A 17,067-nucleotide genomic window follows, 5' to 3' on the forward strand; every position below is an offset into this window, starting at 1 on the left:
TTAAGTTGTAAATGCAACACTTTACTCTCAAAGTACCTTGGATGCGTAACGCAAAGCAAACAAAAGGGTCGCAGGGAAGATGGTGCGTCGGTTCCTTACACTCAGGGGAGTGGATGCGTTGGTTCCTTACTGCTGCGCAGGGAAGTAGATGCTCACTTCCTTACTGTGTGGGGAGGTGATGCGTCCGTTTCTTACTGCTCTCCGGTACGATGCAACAAGATGGCGCCTCGATGCGATACTCTTCTCCGGTGTGATGCGACAAAATGGCATCTTGCTCACAATGGGACAACGTTGAGGCGATGCGTGCACGCCCGATGGCCGTGCGGCGACTCGATGATCTTTGGAGCTGCGACAGACCCTGTGACGCACTTCTCCGGTGATGCGACGGCGACCTCTGCAGCAGCAGCATGCTTCTCCGGGGATGCGCCGCGCTTCGGCGATGCGATGGCGGCAGTGGCGGCACGCTTCCTTGGCGATGTGATGGCAACTGCGGCGACACGCTTCTTGCCGTTGAGTCGTGCTTCCAGCTCCCAGCGACACGCAGTCTCTCAGAAGGCCCAGCACAACAGCAGACACTTCAATTCCCAGCAAGGGAATTCAGGGGGGAGCTGGTTGGTGAAGTCTTGTATCCCTGAGACTTTGGGCAGGAGGCAAGCTCAAGTTCAAGCCTTTGGAGATCTTCTGCAAGTTGATGAAAAGCACACTCAGTCCTCTTCTCCTTTCTTTGGCAATGGAGCAACCACTGCAGGCCAACCCCCAAACACACAGCACAGAGGTAGTCTCCTCCTTCAGCTTCCTGGTTCTTCTCCTCAGCAAAGGTTTGTCGTGATTCCCGGAAGTGATCTAAAGTTCTGGGGTCTGGGTCCCCCCTTTTATACACCAAAATCCTTTGTCTCTGAAGGCAGAGAGTGTCTGTACCTAGTCCAAACCAGTTCTGTGCAGTCCTGGAGCACTTTGTTTACAGGACTCCTTCTTTCCTTTGACAGTGTCGGCCAGGGTCATTAGACGCACCATAGGAGGCGGAGTCAGCATTGTGGAAGGCATTCACAGCCCTATTCAGGCCCAGGTGCTACTCCTCCTACCATTCCTCATGCAGATAGGTCTATTCAGCCTTGTGCTGACTCACCCTGTCTCCTGGAGCCCCCCAGCCCCTGTCACTCAGAAACCAGACATGGAATACACTATCTAGCAGAGGCAGGCTTGGATAGTTAGGCAAGAAAATACCTACTTTCTAAGAAGTGGTATTTTCAAACACAGAATGTTAAAACCAACTTCACTAAAAGATGTATTTTATCATTCTGAGTTCAGGCATACTAAACTTGAATTTCTACCAAGTTCCCTGAGTCAGTTAGGATTATAAGATGTTATAATCAAACTGTCCATTCTGGCCTATGGGGAACAGGTAGCATTGCAATAGTGACAAAAACGAAAATGACTGTAATTCACTAGCAGGACATGCCACACACATCAGGGCATGTCCTACCTTTTACATACAATGCACCCTGCCCTTGAGCTTATCTTAGGAGTGGATAACATGTAGAAAAGGGAATGTTTAGGGACTGGCAAGTGAGTGCACTTGCCAAGTCAACATGGCAGTACCAGACTGCACACAGGCTCTGCAATGGCAGACCTGAGACACACTTTACAAGCTGCTCCGGTGGGGGGCACAATCAGTGCTGCAAGCCCACCAGCAGCATTGGATGTACATGCCCTGGGAACACGCAGTGCACTGTACTAGGGTCTGACAGGTAAACCAAATAAGCCAATCATGGAGTCACTAATCCATACATCTATTTAGCATAAGGAGCACTTGCACTGTGGCACTAAATAGCAATGGCACAGTGCCCAAAGCATCTAAAACCAGCAAAAACACCAGAGGCAACAGCAAACAATGGAAGGGAGACCCACGCCAATGGTGCCAGTTCTAACAGGGGCGCTCAGGTATTGGAAATAAATTCCAACACCTTCCCTACTGTGTCGCAAACTGGAGTAGGAATAGTAATTAATACCATTCCTAAGTCCTGCGCGCCCCCTAGTGCAAGTCGTTCAAATGACTTGCAATATAATACATCGGGTACTAACAACGCGGTCGTTGCAACGACCGCGTTGTAATGGCACGCGATGTATTAGATCGTGTTGTAATGTCCCATATTCAGCCAGCAGGGAGCCTTCTAACACACACCCAGGTGAAAGAGAGGGATATCATGTTAAAAACTGCTAGCAAATCAAGCATGATAAGGGCAACAGAGTGGCTTTATGTAAGAGCAATTTAAGGTCATTGGTGACAGGCAATAAACCAGATTGATATAAGATGGAAGGGCAAGTACAATGATGTGAGGTGGATAGGAGCCCAAAATAGAGCATGAGTTGGTCGAAAGGAGAGTATGAATAACTTTGCCCTCAGAAAGAGCATTGGAGGAAAAAAGCAAGGTAGCCCCTCAAGGCTAGTTTTGCTTGACAAATAAGACAGTGATAGTTTTTTTAATGGAGCCTCTATAGACTGCTTTAGTTGCAGGATCACCACTTGCACTCCAGCTTCAGGGAGTGGAAGTGTGCGTATGATGATTCGCCTGTAATTTGTAGGGTGCAATATTACTGAGGGCTTTCCGTATCCATTTGTTAAAAGAGGTGGCAGCTACACTGAGGTCCATTTGGTAAGTTAAGGTAATGGACTGGAGTGCCATCGTCAGGTTAATAGAGTAAATGTTGGACCACGTTCTAAACCATGTTGTGAGATGTTTAGCCAAGGAGAGTTTCGGGGGATGCAAAGTTGCAAAGAGAAAAGCAATGGCTAAACTCTCTGTCCATCCCATAGGAGCAGGGGACTAGGGAATAATAGAAGGGTGGTTACAGAAAAGCGAATCAATGGGATGTCCGTCTCTATAGGTGGTGGCTTCATAAAGAAAAGGAAGCACAAGCGTAGAGGCTAGGTCTTTAAACATGGTAGTGTCAGAGCTATTTGTGGTATATCGCATGCCGTTAAGAATGTGCTATAGGTAACTTGGCATGTGCTGATAATGTGTTGTTAGAACATTATGATGTTGTGTATTATGTACATCTTATGAAGACAGACCAGAACTGGGAATCAAATGTAGATACTTATCATACTTACCTTTAATGTCAGAATAGGTATACGTATGTAAGTCCTGTTTAGTCGATGTATCTTGTGATTAATCACACTCTCCTTCGTTTTATGGTGTCAGATGATTTTGTTTTTGCAGGAGACTTAGAACGTACCGTAGTTAACTTTGATATGTGAATTAGTCATCCAGTTTCCCTGTGAATTAGTAGATTTTTATATTTAACTTGTTTAGCTTATTAAGGGTCTTCACATCTTGGTTGATATTGTTGTGCTGTATAGTTGAGCAACATGCAAATGTCACAAATTCACCTTTCTTTCTCACTTAACCAGTAGAACCCATGATTAAATGGGCAAAGTGGAAGAAAGTGTTTCGGCATTATCCTAGAGTATGTGGGACTTCCCTAAGTGCTGAGAGGAAAATATATTTTCTTCAACATTGTCTAGGATCAGAACGACAGGACAGATTTAAGTAAAGAAGAGTCAGCCAATCTGACTATTAGGATCAAGAAAACTTGATCTGCATTAGTTACCAAAAATGAATACAATATTTGAGAAGTACCACTTTGGTAGCAGACAACAAAAGAATGGCAACACTGTTGAAAGTTTGTCACTGATTTACAAAACGGAGCCTTCTTGTGTAAATCTTGTAATTTGCAAGATGAAAGCATATAGGATCAATTTATGTCGGGTTGTAATGCAGAAAGAATAAGAGCTGAGTTATGCCAAACGCACAGCCCTGATCTTACTGAAGTATTGTTTCAAGCACAACAAATTGAGCATTCAATAGCATGTGTAGAGGAGATCAAAAAAGATAATGGGCATGTCAAAAGAGTCCAAAGCATTTAAATGAAAACGTCTACTGAGGGTGAAAGAAAGGAAGCTACACATAAATGTTACACAAGTGTGGTAGTACTGAACACTTTACCAACAATTAGTAATGTCCAGCTTGTAGGTGACACTCAGAACGTGTGGAAAGAACGGGAATTAAGCCAAAAAATTGTAGAACAAAAAGGTGTAAAGAAAGAATTAGAGAGGCTAAAATTGAGCAAGCGATCTAATTATTTTGATTGTGGAGAAATCGTATTTAAATAGATGCTAGGAACTAAACATGAAGGTGGTGAAAGTTTCAGGTGCAGATGTAGAAATGCTTTTTGATTCTGGTGCTAAGATAACTTCAGTTCCCAAAGTGTTCTACTAAAGGAAGTTGAAGAATACCACCACACTTTTCAAACCAGATATAGGAGCATCAGCATATGAGACAAACCTATAAAACTAGAAAGATATTTTAAAAAGGAGTTTGAATTTAATGGGAGATTCATCGCAGGGTAAATGTATGTTGTCTCTATAGGTGACAGCATCATTAGTTGGATCTATTAAAAAGAAAAGGGTCTGAACTTTGATCCTAATAGTCAGCCTCCTTAGAGACTTAAAGGAATTCAATATTGTTAGGTGTGATAAGGACTTTACTGAACACACATCCACTTTCATTTTGAATAAATTCCCTAAGGTATTTAAGGATCAATTAGGATGTCTCAAAATGTATTCTCATAGGATTGTATTGAAAGGTAATGCTGTTGAGGGTCTGAGCAAAGTAAGAAATGTCCTGGTAGCAGTGTTGGATGCCGTGCTGGCTGAGTTAGAGAAACTGAAGGAGCTAGGCATCATAGAAGAGGTGGAGACAACAGAGTGCTTGGTACCTGTGGTAGTGGCATGCAAATCCTCAGGTAAGGTGAGACTATGGATCAATCTCAGAGGATTAAACAAGTGTGTTAAAGTGGACAGATATCCGCTCTGAGTGTATCCTCACTAAAAGGTGTCAAATTTTTTTTGATGTTAGCTTTAACCCCCACATATCATGAAATCACACTTCATGAGAGCTCGAAGGACCTAACGGAACTTGTCATTCTCTTTGCAGTATTCAGGTATTTAAGAAGGCCAATTCATCTCATATCGATAGTTTCAGTGTTCCAAAGAACAATGGAACGTGTACTGAAGGTGATCCTGGGCAACAAAATTAATCAGGATGATATTTTGATATGTGGAAGTTCTACTGAACAGAGACTTAAGCAAGTTCTCACTAGAATTAGGGATAACAGTCTTGTTACATAAACTGAGTCTGTGGCTCAGCTCTACAAATTTATATTCACACCGATGGATGACACGAGTGAACTTGGTTCAATGTACCAATGCTTGAATGCGAAAGACAGGCTTTTAGAGCATCACAGATGTCCACCGAATACATAGTAGAAGTGGCATCAGTGCTTTTAGGTTACTAACAGTCCGTCACCAGACAGGGATCCTGGGACATCATGGTGATTAGAAACAATCCTTTTTAGTCCTCTTCAATAATATACATATAAACTATGCTAAAAAAATGCACTTTAACTAAAAAGCATTTTATTTCAACAGGTGAACTCTGTTGCTCAGCACAGCTGAAACAAACACACTGAATGCAATAAAAACAGCACAAATGCATGTTGCGAACAACAAGAATAAAATGAAAATTTCTACCATGGTTTAAATGTCATCTAAAAACCTTACATCCTAAGATCAACTTCTGTGTGCTACGCCAGGAGAGCATGGATTAGCATAACTTGCATCTAGAGTTTCTTAGGGAGAATGAGCGCACTTCATGCCTGTTTACAGCCAAACACTGCAATTATCAGTAGTCAGGAAGGCTGTGTTCCCTCCAAAATGTAAACATGCAACGCATCAGCATCAGCTCCTCCCAGTCTGAATCAATATCCGCTTCAGTAGAAAGTGCAATGTGGCAGCATCTCTGGCAGGCACGATCTTCTTTGGCACTATCTTGTGTGATAATCTGGGGTGGAGCACCTCTCCTAACAATTGGTCAAGTGGCAGTCTTTCTATACTATATCTTATCTAAGATAGAATTTCAAATATCATTTTAGGAATGTCTTGTCTAACCAATGAGCATCAACATGGTAGTCTAAGGCACATTCCTTTGAATAAATAAGCTAAAAATACAACAATTCAGACTACACTGTTTTGGCTATTGTTATTTTTTGACCTTGAAACTGAGATAACAAGGCACTTGTTCCAGACTGATAATGCATCATGTGTCTTGTTAATGTCTATATCTGAGTGACTTAACACTTTCACAGGTTCTTGGAAAGAAAAGAACAGACAACATCTGCGTCATAAACAGACATGTTGATGATTCTGCAAAATACTGAAAATGGAGCCTTTGTCTATTTTAAATGGATTCAGACCTTATAATCTTTATGTCAGTCTGACATTGAAAAGTTTTAAATATAACTTTAGCAGGCAAGAGATAAAGTACCTTGAAGATTTGATTATAGTGAAAGATGAGGTAATAAGGGCAACAACTGAGTTATCATGTTCAGAGAACAGAGATGAACTGATGAAGTTTCTAAGGGTGTCTAAATATTATAATAAGCTTGTTCCAAGATTTGCTGATCGTACGAACCATATAAGATTTTTGTTAAAAAAGGAATTTAGTTTTGACTGGTCAAGAGAGTATGAAGATGAACTGGGTGACATAAAAAGCTATTATGTTTCGCTCTTGGAGTTTGACAGGACCTGAATTAAAATATTCAGTAATCGAGAAAGAAGCCGTATGCATATTCTGGTCAGTGAGAAAATTAAAAAAAGGTTTTCAAAAAGTCTTGAGGGGTGGCAAAATTAGAGTAATGACTGATCACTATCTCGTTGAGGGAATTGTTTGTTAGTGAAGGCACTGATGTTGTTTCAAGTAGAGTATGTAGTTGGGTCATAGCATTACAGGATTTTAACATTGCAGTCAAATACGCACCTGGAGCACGCAGTTGTGTAGCCAATTGCATATCTAGTCTGACGGGTGTCAGTCGCGATGAGGAAGAAGATGAAGATAGTGGTGAATTCAGTGAGGATATCAAAGTGTGCTAAATCTTGGAGGGTGCAATGAGTGAAGAAAAATGGATTGAGGGGTTCACACGGATAAAGTGCTATTGGAAGTGCCCAATAAAATAAAAACAGGTTTGAGAAATAAAGGTGAAATGCATCCAATAGCTTGAAAACTTTTAGGAGGTAAGAAACAGCATGTCTGAGTATGGGTTAATTTACAGAGGAACGAAATTATCTGAGAATCGTCAGAAATAAGCTGATAAGTATGATCAGGGACATCTTAGTATCAGTAAAACTAAGAGCAGATTAAGATTGAATTATTGGTGGCTGGGAATGAGCATTCAAGTGGGAAGAACAGCTTGAGAATGCATAGACCGTCTACAAAGTGACAAAAGGGGCAAGTCAAGAACACAGCCTAGTCTACCTAAAGAGCTGTGGTATGATGTAGTGATGGATATTCGAGAACCCTTAACTCGAAGAGAAGGCCAAAACATTTTTACTGTGTTGATGGATATGGCTCTAGATGGCCAGAGGTTTGCATAGTCTATAATGTTGGAATTAGGACAGTAATTACATTTTTGAGTGAGGGTTCAGGAGCGAGGGACTACCAAAATTAATCCTAACTGACAATGGAGTAGAAATAGTGTCTGAAGAGATTAAAGATTTCTTAAAGGTGAATATAAAACACAAGAAGTGTGCTCTGTGCCATCCAGAAGCCGGTGGTATGATTGGGCTGTTTAATAGTGTTCCCAGGTAGAACAGTCAATTTTGCTGACAATAGAGAAATGTAGAGTGCTGCACCAAATTCAATGTTATGTTTCTCATGGTTGAATGAGAAGGGTGGGAGTCAGGGATTAAATGAGAAGGGTGGAATTAAGGGATTGGATGATTTCTGGAGAGAGAGAAAGGTTGAAGATAGTCAACCAAAAACAATGTTTTTGACACGAAACATGCTGTAAAAGTAACTAAGGTAGGAGTTGGTGATTTTTTACAGAATAAGGACCCTAAAAGGAATGAAAGAAGGTTCCAAATCCTCCAGACCTATCAGTATGATCAAATTGTTTACAAATGCAGTGCAGACAAAGGATTCAAGAATTTGAAAAAATCTTATCACGGTTGAGGTTGTAAAGAATGAAAGATTTGATGTTGTTGTGAAGTATGCAGAAGGTGTTGAAGAAGATGAGAAGGTTCTTATTGGTGTGGAACCAAAGGAAATGTGTCAGAGTTGTGAAAACTCCAAAACACTTAATACACTATTGCTTGATCAACAGGGGTATCCAATTCCAGGTTGTGCCAGTACTCTTTGCAGTACTCTAATGTGCAATGATTAACAATGAAAGAGTAGAAATGTATCGTAAGTCTACTGTTAGTTTTGTTATTTTGCATGTGTCGATTCTTCCTATATACCAATTTATCATGCATCTGTGCACGTGTCATTTTAAGATATTGTATAAAGGGTAGATGTATGGTGTCTGGCATGTGTTTGAGGTAACCTGGCATGCGCTAAGAATGTGTTGGTAGAATGTTAGGATGTTGTATATTCCATGCATTTTATGAAGGAGGGCCAGTTCTGTTTGCAGCTTGTAGAGACCAGACTGTCAAAATGGAAATTCAGTTCCTCCATGAATCAGAACATTGGCAGACATAAGAATAAAGGGAGTTAGCAGGGTCAGGAGCTTAGTAGAGAAATTACCATTGGGACCCAGTGGGCAGTTAATTAGAGCCCCAGCTACTGAGAAGGCAGAGTTAATGTTGAGCATAAATACCAATGTCTACAACTGGATAAGGGAAGGTTAGGGTGCATCACACAGCTAATAGGTGAAGAGGTGATGATGGGAAGGCCACCACCCGCTTACCAAGGCAGTTCTGGCCAGAGAAGGTATGACCCTGGAGCACCGCTGCTGCACTATCTGGAGGTGAGGCATTGTGTAGCCACGTCTCGTCAAGAATAAAACATTGGTTAAGCAGAGGTAATAACATCAAAGAGGTCAGCTTGATGTTTAGCAAGAGCCCTGCATTTAATAAGCTAGCACCTAGAAGGAGGAGAGTTGATTTTGACAGCAGGCTCTCCTTCCGTCCCAATATTACATCACTCGCAGGGATGTGTTTTCCGTTGCTATGCTCTTTGACGTAGACGGTAGAGTTTGCCCCACTTCCGTCACGGAAAACTATTGTACATGACGGTCACATCATATCTTGTTTCTGCTAATGCCTTGTTAGAGGGCCTTCCAAGCTATTTGATTAAACATCTGCAAACTCTACAAAATGCATCGCTAGATGGATGCTGAATGTGCCCAGACACCACTCCGTATTAGCTCGTCTCAAAGAATTAATCTGGCTCCCGATTGGGAAATGGATCATCTTCAAAGCCCTGGTTGTTGCTTTTTTCTCCTTTCACAAGGTGGCTTCTTATTACTTACAGAAAAGGCTTGTCGCTTATGTGCCACCTCGTGAGCTCAGGTCTAGGGATGGACTTTTGATGACCACTCCCAGGTTCTTCCAGGGCAGACTGACCGGCACCGGGCATTTCCACTGTGGGCCACCAGGATGGGGGCTGGTTTTGGACACCTGGGGGGCCGTATTTGTTACCGGGGGCCAGCCCCCAGCAAAATAAGTGACAGCGGTGAGACTGGAGTGGTGCTTCCAACTAGCACCCTTCCTCCCCCCTAAACCCTTCCTCCCGGGGGCGGCCAAGCTGTTTGCCAGGGCTGGTATCGGTTCCCAGTCTGGTCGTGGGGTTTGCCCTAAGACCTAGGGTGGGTGTTCTTTCACCTATCTCTAGTCGCCAAGGCCTGGAATGAGTCCCCTCCCTCTGTTCCTGCATCAGGTCTCTAATGAGCACCAGTTTAGGAAGCAATTAAAAACCTGGTAATTTAAAACTGAGGGATGTTGAGTTCTCTTCCTTGCTTCTAGAGCTAGGATGCCTGTTTAACAGCTGTGCGCTTTACACGTTTTATTGTATTGTATTGTATTGATTGTGGAAATGGGAGAGACACTTTTGCTAGAAGCGCAGCTCGTGAAAGAAAGACAGTAAAAACAACAGAAGTCAGAAGGGAGATAAAGAAGAAAGATGATTGCTTGTGCAAGACCTATCTTTGGGCCTGAAATTGTGGAGTTCACTAGAACAATAGGTGAGGTGAGTTGACAACAGATCTGGAAATAGAACCGAGTGACTGGTGCAGTTGAGGCAAGGACGGTGCAGAATGGCTTGCCGTTGGCACACCAGTGGCTCGGCTCCCCCACTGGAGCCGTCCACTTTGTGGACACCCACCACGTTTCCTGATGTAGGCCGCCATGGATATTGGCGGTGTAGTCAAAGATTAGCTGCAGCTCATGGACCTAACTGCCCTATTGGCTGTAACTACTGGGAAATAACAGCAAAGTTAAAATAAATGTGTGACCTTTCAGACATGTCTATGAACCTTAGGACGTTGGTTCCTTTCCAGTATCTCTTCATTGACCCTCTCTTGTCTTCTTCTCTTGCCTTCCTACAGTTGTGGATCTGCTGCTTGGCCCATGGAGCCACCTTCCTTTCCTTTGGGCGCCATCCTCAGTTCATATATGGACTCCATCAAGAGCCACTTGTGCATACAGAGGATGGTGTCGCCAACACATTCTAATTCATGAAAGATTGTGTACAGCACTTGTCCCTTCACCCCCACAGAAGCACTGTGTCCCCAGTCTCACCCAGAGACTATTAAGTGGCAGGACTGTGGACTGGGGGCAGGTGGATTTTACTCAACAATGGCTGCTGTTGTACAATGCCCTGATCAGAAGATGGTTCTCAGGCCCTTACACCTGCTGCCAAGAGTCAAGCTGCCACTGGAACACCAGAAAATGAAAAGAGGAGACATTTGACAAGTCTGACAGAACTTAAATAAGCACTTCAAGAGTTAAAAGATCAAGATTGCCATTGAAACAAGATGGTGGAGTGCCCTGCTGCAGATGAAAGTTAACGAGGCCGCTTTATAGCAATATAATTATTACGTCAGTGGCATTTAGTTCACCTAAGTAACTGAAGGTGCATTACATGCCCCTTATCCACTTGGTGACACCACAGGAAATGTACACATGAACTAAGGGTCGTTTGGCATTTATAACAGATTTTACTGTTTACCAACTAAATGTTACTAATTGTGTTTACCTCAAAAGGATGAAAATCTGAGTTGGTATAATGGACGTTCATATAAGTGACCATCATTTTACCACACAGCGCTATAGAGCACATACATTATTTAACTTACACCCTATACTGTGCAACATCATCATCCTCAAGACACCTCGACACAACATCTCAAACAGTACACCACCCGCCAAACAACATACCCAATCCCACTACACCATGCACAGAAACACATACTGAGCGACACCCACCCAATCACACAGCCCTACATCACATCATTCACATTACCCATCACCACACTACTATACACCACAAATACAACTGAAGCCTTCAGGGTTCACCCAGACCCAAGGGTGCACTGGAAATAGCACCCTCACTGCGCAATACCCTAAATAATGTTATTTATACTGTACCATGCTGCAGACTGACACCAGACCTAAACCTTGACACCGTATCACACAACATGTGACCACACCACACACCGTTCACTCAACAACTTCTTCGAGGAAGTACAGATAAGTGCTGACAAACAAGTTTCCCTGGCCGGACAACGGATTTCTCCTTAGAGCTCATCACCCAAGACAATACCTACACAGACATACACCAAAGACAAACATTCACCAGTAGATGTTGACAAAACACACAAACATGCATTTATGATCCATGTAGAGTCAAACTGGGGATTGGAGGAAGGTTGCAAGATCCAACTTCCCCCCTCGTCTCACAGTTCCAATGGCTACCTATTTATCATTGTCTACAAAAACTCACAACCCCTGGTAGATGGTGGTACACCTAGTTTGCTATCTATAACCATTGCAAGCCTCACACCGACTACTAACACACTGGTGCATGGTAGACCTCAGAACTGATAATGCATAATAAGCTGAAAGGACCCCTGAGCAAGATAATTCATCAGGATGATGTTTTGATATGTGGAAGTTCTACTGAACAGAGACTCAGGCAAGTTCTCACTAGAATTAGGGATAACAGTCTTGTTACATAAACTGAGTCTGTGGCTCAGCTCTACAAAAATATGTTCACACCCATGGATGACACGAGTGAACTTGGTTCAATGTACCAATGCTTGAATGTGAAAGACAGGCTTTTATAGCATCACAGAAGTCCACCCAATACATAGTTGAAGTGGCATCAGTGCTTTTAGGTTACTAACAGACGGTCCCCAAACAGGGATCCTGGGATATCATGGTAATTAGAAACCATCCTTTTTAGTCCTCTTCAATAATATACACATAAACTATGCTAACAAAAATGCACTTTAACTAAAAAGCATTTTATTTCAAAAGGTGAACTCTGTTGCTCAGCAAAGCTGAAAGAAACACACAGAATACAATAAAAACAGCACAAATGCATGTTGCGAACAACAAGAATAAAATGATCATTTCTACCATGGTTTAAATGTCATCTATAAACCTTACACCCTAAGATCAACTTCTGTGCGCTACGCTAGGAGAGCATGGATTAGCATAACTTGCATCTAGAGTTTCTTAGGGAGAATGAGAGCACTACATACCTCTTTACAGCCAAATTCTGTGATTATCAGTAGTCAGGAAGGCTGCGTTCCCTATGAAACGCAAACATGCTACGCATCAGCATCTGCTCCTCCCAGATTCTGGCTCAATATCAGCTTCAGTAGAAAGTGCAATGTGGCAGCATCTCTGGCAGGCAGGATCTTCTTTGGCACTATCTTGCCGCTAAACCAAGGCCACTCAATGCTAAGGAAATTTACATCACCGAGAGGTCAAGTTCTTGGTCATTGCCATTCACATTACAGTGAACTAGTTACTGTCTGTGCTTAACTTAGCAACCTTGACATAGGATTGACCGTGGACTGCTGGTACCATGTGATCCATTTATGTATATGATATTTGTATAGCGTGAACCAAGCCAAAGGCAGTTGAGCACTGTACAGGGTCAAAGGCAAAGATACAGTCAATAAGTGCGTAGCTGTGTTCTGTAAGGGGATGCCAATGAATGAATCCAATCCGAATAGATATGACGATGTCCAGTTTTATAGCCAACACCACAAAATACTTTGCTACTTGGCATTTCTATAACAGACCGACCTATAAACTGAGTTGCCCTGCAAGGTTCCAAGATCTTGGGTGCAGCAGCTGTCAATTCTTCCCTTTACATTCAGAGCTAGAAGACATACCACCCTGACCTCTATGGTGGCGAGGTAGACTGCAGTGCTGGACTGCACTTAGTGCAATACTCTGACTGGCCACTAGGTAACACCGCAGCCACTTGCTGACCTTTATCCACTTCGCAAGGACATGTACCATCTTTCTCAGGATCAGACTGGACATCAGAGCCATGGTCTCCTTCATGGCAGCACATGACTTTGTGCCAGAGGTGGATGAGTCTAGCAGTAAACCGGCAGACACAGGAAAAGGCCAGTTGGACTTTCGGGAGATATTTCGACAAACCAATACCACTATGTTTTTAGGTAGGATTGAGACAGGGTCAGTCACAGTGCTACTAATTTTGCAAAGGAAGAGAAGTGAAGCATGGGCAGATACAGATGTGTGTATACAATGTCAAAATGTAGAATAGCTGGGACAACTACGAAGGTCCCCTGGTTTCATAGCCAACAACCTAACCACTACCTCATGGGTTTTGTGAGATGATGTCGATGTAGCGATGAAGTTACACAAAGCAGCTATGTTTTGTGTTGGAGGCTCATCTCTGAGGGCTGAATAGCAAATCCAGTGTAGCTGAAGCCACCATTAAGTAAAGGATAGTTACGAGCATTAAATGTTCAGAGAAGTTCAACATTTTAAGTATAAAAATTGATAATTAGCCATCCAAAGTCATTATTCAATTATATAAATGGCACTTCATATGTCAGTCACTACAAATTGGATGCTCTAAGCATGCTCAAATAGTAGATGTTGTTATGGCCCAACTCAATGGCACTCATTTCATCGACGTCTGAATGATGAATGGCGCTTGACCAAGATTGTAACATTTGACCTGCAGGCTGTACACACATCTCTCCACTGGCTGCTGAACACACTGGGGTATTTGATTAATTGAACGGCATGCATGAAAGGGATTTTAGCCCTATCCCACATGATCAAGCCTGCTAGCATTATGGCTTCCAGCCCCAACGTACCACCAAGATGTCCCTCTTGGATGAGGTTGACCGCCTCCTTAGAATCACTGATTAGGGCCATGCAGCCCGAATGAGTCTGTTGGACTTGTGTGCTCGTTTGATTTAGTGGGTCAAGTCATCGGCTGATATCCCATTAAGAAGATGAGGACACACAAATTAGTGTAAATCTCACAGATCTACAGACCAATACAATGCCCTGGTAACCGCCCTACCGAATATTGAAAAGTGGCGTCTTGAGAGTTGGGTACAGCTCAACACCCCCAAGATATTTAATTGTTGTGCTTTAGGGTCGATTGTATAAGATAAAATATCTCAAACTTGCGATGGTTATTCATTCCTTGACTCCAGCCCTCTGCATGTTGGTGACTAGCCCCTTGGGTAGCTGAAAACTCAACTGCAGTAAGGCTCTTATCTGTGCCTTCCAAAGACTCTGATAGGTAAGGTTCAGTCAGCCCAGAACAAGGGCATTTGGCATGTGCCCTGGTCTTCATATTACACAACACGTTTCTGATGCGCAACAACTTGTACTAGTTTAAAGTGGTAGTGAAATGAACTATAATGCCAATAAATGCCTCTAAATCATTTACGAATGCCTTGCCATGACAGCGCCCATACACTTGCACAGTAACCACAGTGGACTCCAGGTTGGGATTGGGAAACTAGAATGTAAGTCATCCTCCAGTCTCTAGGGCATCTACCTGAAACATTAGGTCTCAAGAACATGGGCGGACATTCACACATCGCTCAAAAAGTTGCGAACATTAGTCCATTGTGAATGTTGCCAACATTTTCAGACTTTGAGGTGAACTTTAGTCTGCCTGCCACAGGTCTAATTTCAGGCTGCAGGATGTGCAGCCACAAAAGGCTGGATATACTGGTGAAAGAACCAGTGCTTAGTTTCTAAACCAATAAGTGCCAGGGCCCTTGTCAGGAGGCCACTGCATCTTGCATCATCCATTGCTCCAGCCAGTGCTGCCAATGACAGACCCAACACAATTACTAACCATCACACTCTCCAAGTGTGACAATTCAGACTGATCCTGGGCCCCAAAGCTGTAAGAAATGGCTTGGGCGGCAGCTATTAGTCATTTTAATGTATATTGAAATAATAGGCAAACTGTCATAAGTGCTGGTGCCAACAATTAAGTGCTGGTGCCAAGCACCGGAAAGCATTGGCTTGAATGAGACACTGACAGGAACTGATCTGATGCTGGCCGTCTCCAGCAATCAGCAACGAATTTCGTTGTGCGCCCTGCATTGCAAAATGCGATGCAGCGCACGCTACGAAATTCGTTTTATTTATTTAATTGTTTACTTACCTCTAATTATCCATATTCCAGTGTTTAGTACCCGCCACACTGCCTCTCCCCCGCCCTCCCTTTCCGCCCCACGGAACTCCCTCCACGGGCCGCGGCTGTTTTGAGATGTCAGTCAGATTTCACCTGGGGCATTTACATACAGACAGACAAAAACCCCCACACACACACACTCTCTCTCTCTGTTTTGAAAGCCCTCAGAATATTGGTTATTTTACAAAATATTGTGTTTTCTTTCCGAGTACGTCTACTAAGCCACATTCCTCTCCCTTTCCTCTGCCCCCTAGGCCCCTCTCATGCACCCGACTTGTCTTGTAATGTATTTAAACATTATATACCAGCCTGATTGTCGGAAAATCTGAAGCTGCCACCCCCTTCCCCCAACACATTCTCAATCTTACTGACCAAGCTATACTCCTGGACTTATATGTGTTAAAAAGAAAGGTTGTGAAAAAGGCCTGGCAAAAGGTTTATTTTGTCAAGTTGAAATGGCTTTTTAAAAATGCACACAGTCTGCAATGTCAGGCCTAAGTTATGGTTTAAAAGGGATACTTAAGTAAGTGGCACAATTAGTGCTACAGGTCCACTATCAGCCATTAAATTAGAGGCCCTTGGCACAGATAGTGTCATGTTACTAGTAAATTAAATGTGCCCATCGCGTGTAAGCCAATTTTACCATCTTTAAAGGAGTGAGCACAAGCACTTAACACTGGTTAGCAGTGGTAAAGTGCACAGAGCCCTAAAGCCAACAAAAACACAATTTCAGAATATAGGAGGGGTGAAGGCAAAACATTTGGGGGTGACCCAGCAGAGAGGGCCAAGTCCAACAGCCTCTCTCTTTTTAATGTTTTTAACTAAGACTTTCAACACCCAAAGCTTGCAAAGTTTAAAAAAACAATATGAAGTTGGGTCAGCCAACTGTGCTGTCTTTCCCCATAGTTATGGCCAGAGTGAGCAAACCTATATTCAGGGCTCCTCAGAAGAATGTCAGTTTGCACAATAACTTTGTTGTAGCCACACACCACGTGTTGCATATTCAGCGCCTAAGTATGATTCTTGTAAAGGTGCTCGCTTATCTGCAGCAGAGAAAGGAGCTAGAAGCAGTGTTTTAAACTTTTGAAAAGATAAACTACCCAGTCTGTGAGGAGTTTCCATGGGCCCCATTTATTTTTGGATCTATTATTTATGTTAAATGTTTGTAAATGTTACTGCCCAAGTTTCCTGAAGTATTACAAGGTGAGATAATACTGGAAATAAACCCGGCGATGACAATGATACGGCAATATATCCACTTACCATAACACTGAAGTTGCAAGCTGCATCAGTCTGACAATCTCCAGATAGGATGGAACTTGTCTATTAGTGCTGAATACCACAGCTGGCCTGCACACAGAGGATACCTGAGCTCTTATTCTAGATTGACAAACCGTGACAAATAGCTACATGTGATGTGTGATGCCAGATGTTTACATTATCAGTACATTTTCTTACTACATCTTATGGTCAATGTAGTAGATAATAGAGATATTTTCCATCATACTCA

At 42.8% G+C, this 17,067-nt stretch overlaps 1 protein-coding gene across 2 annotated transcripts in view; it reads left to right on the forward strand.

Annotated features, from left to right (window-relative positions):
* The window catches only part of SLC11A1 (solute carrier family 11 member 1), a 206,210-nt gene extending 193,733 nt beyond the window's left edge, over nucleotides 1-12,477 (forward strand). For both annotated transcript variants that reach the window (XM_085650027.1, XM_085650028.1), the window contains exon 15: nucleotides 10,444-12,477. In XM_085650027.1, the coding sequence (XP_085506153.1) occupies nucleotides 10,444-10,569 (126 nt within the window). In that variant the 3' untranslated portion in view covers nucleotides 10,570-12,477. The remainder of the gene's footprint in view (nucleotides 1-10,443) is intronic.
* The last annotated feature ends 4,590 nt before the right edge of the window (nucleotides 12,478-17,067 follow it).

Source organism: Triturus cristatus, chromosome 3_2 (assembly GCF_964204655.1).
Source record: "Triturus cristatus chromosome 3_2, aTriCri1.1, whole genome shotgun sequence".
NCBI classification, from domain to species: domain Eukaryota; kingdom Metazoa; phylum Chordata; class Amphibia; order Caudata; family Salamandridae; genus Triturus; species Triturus cristatus.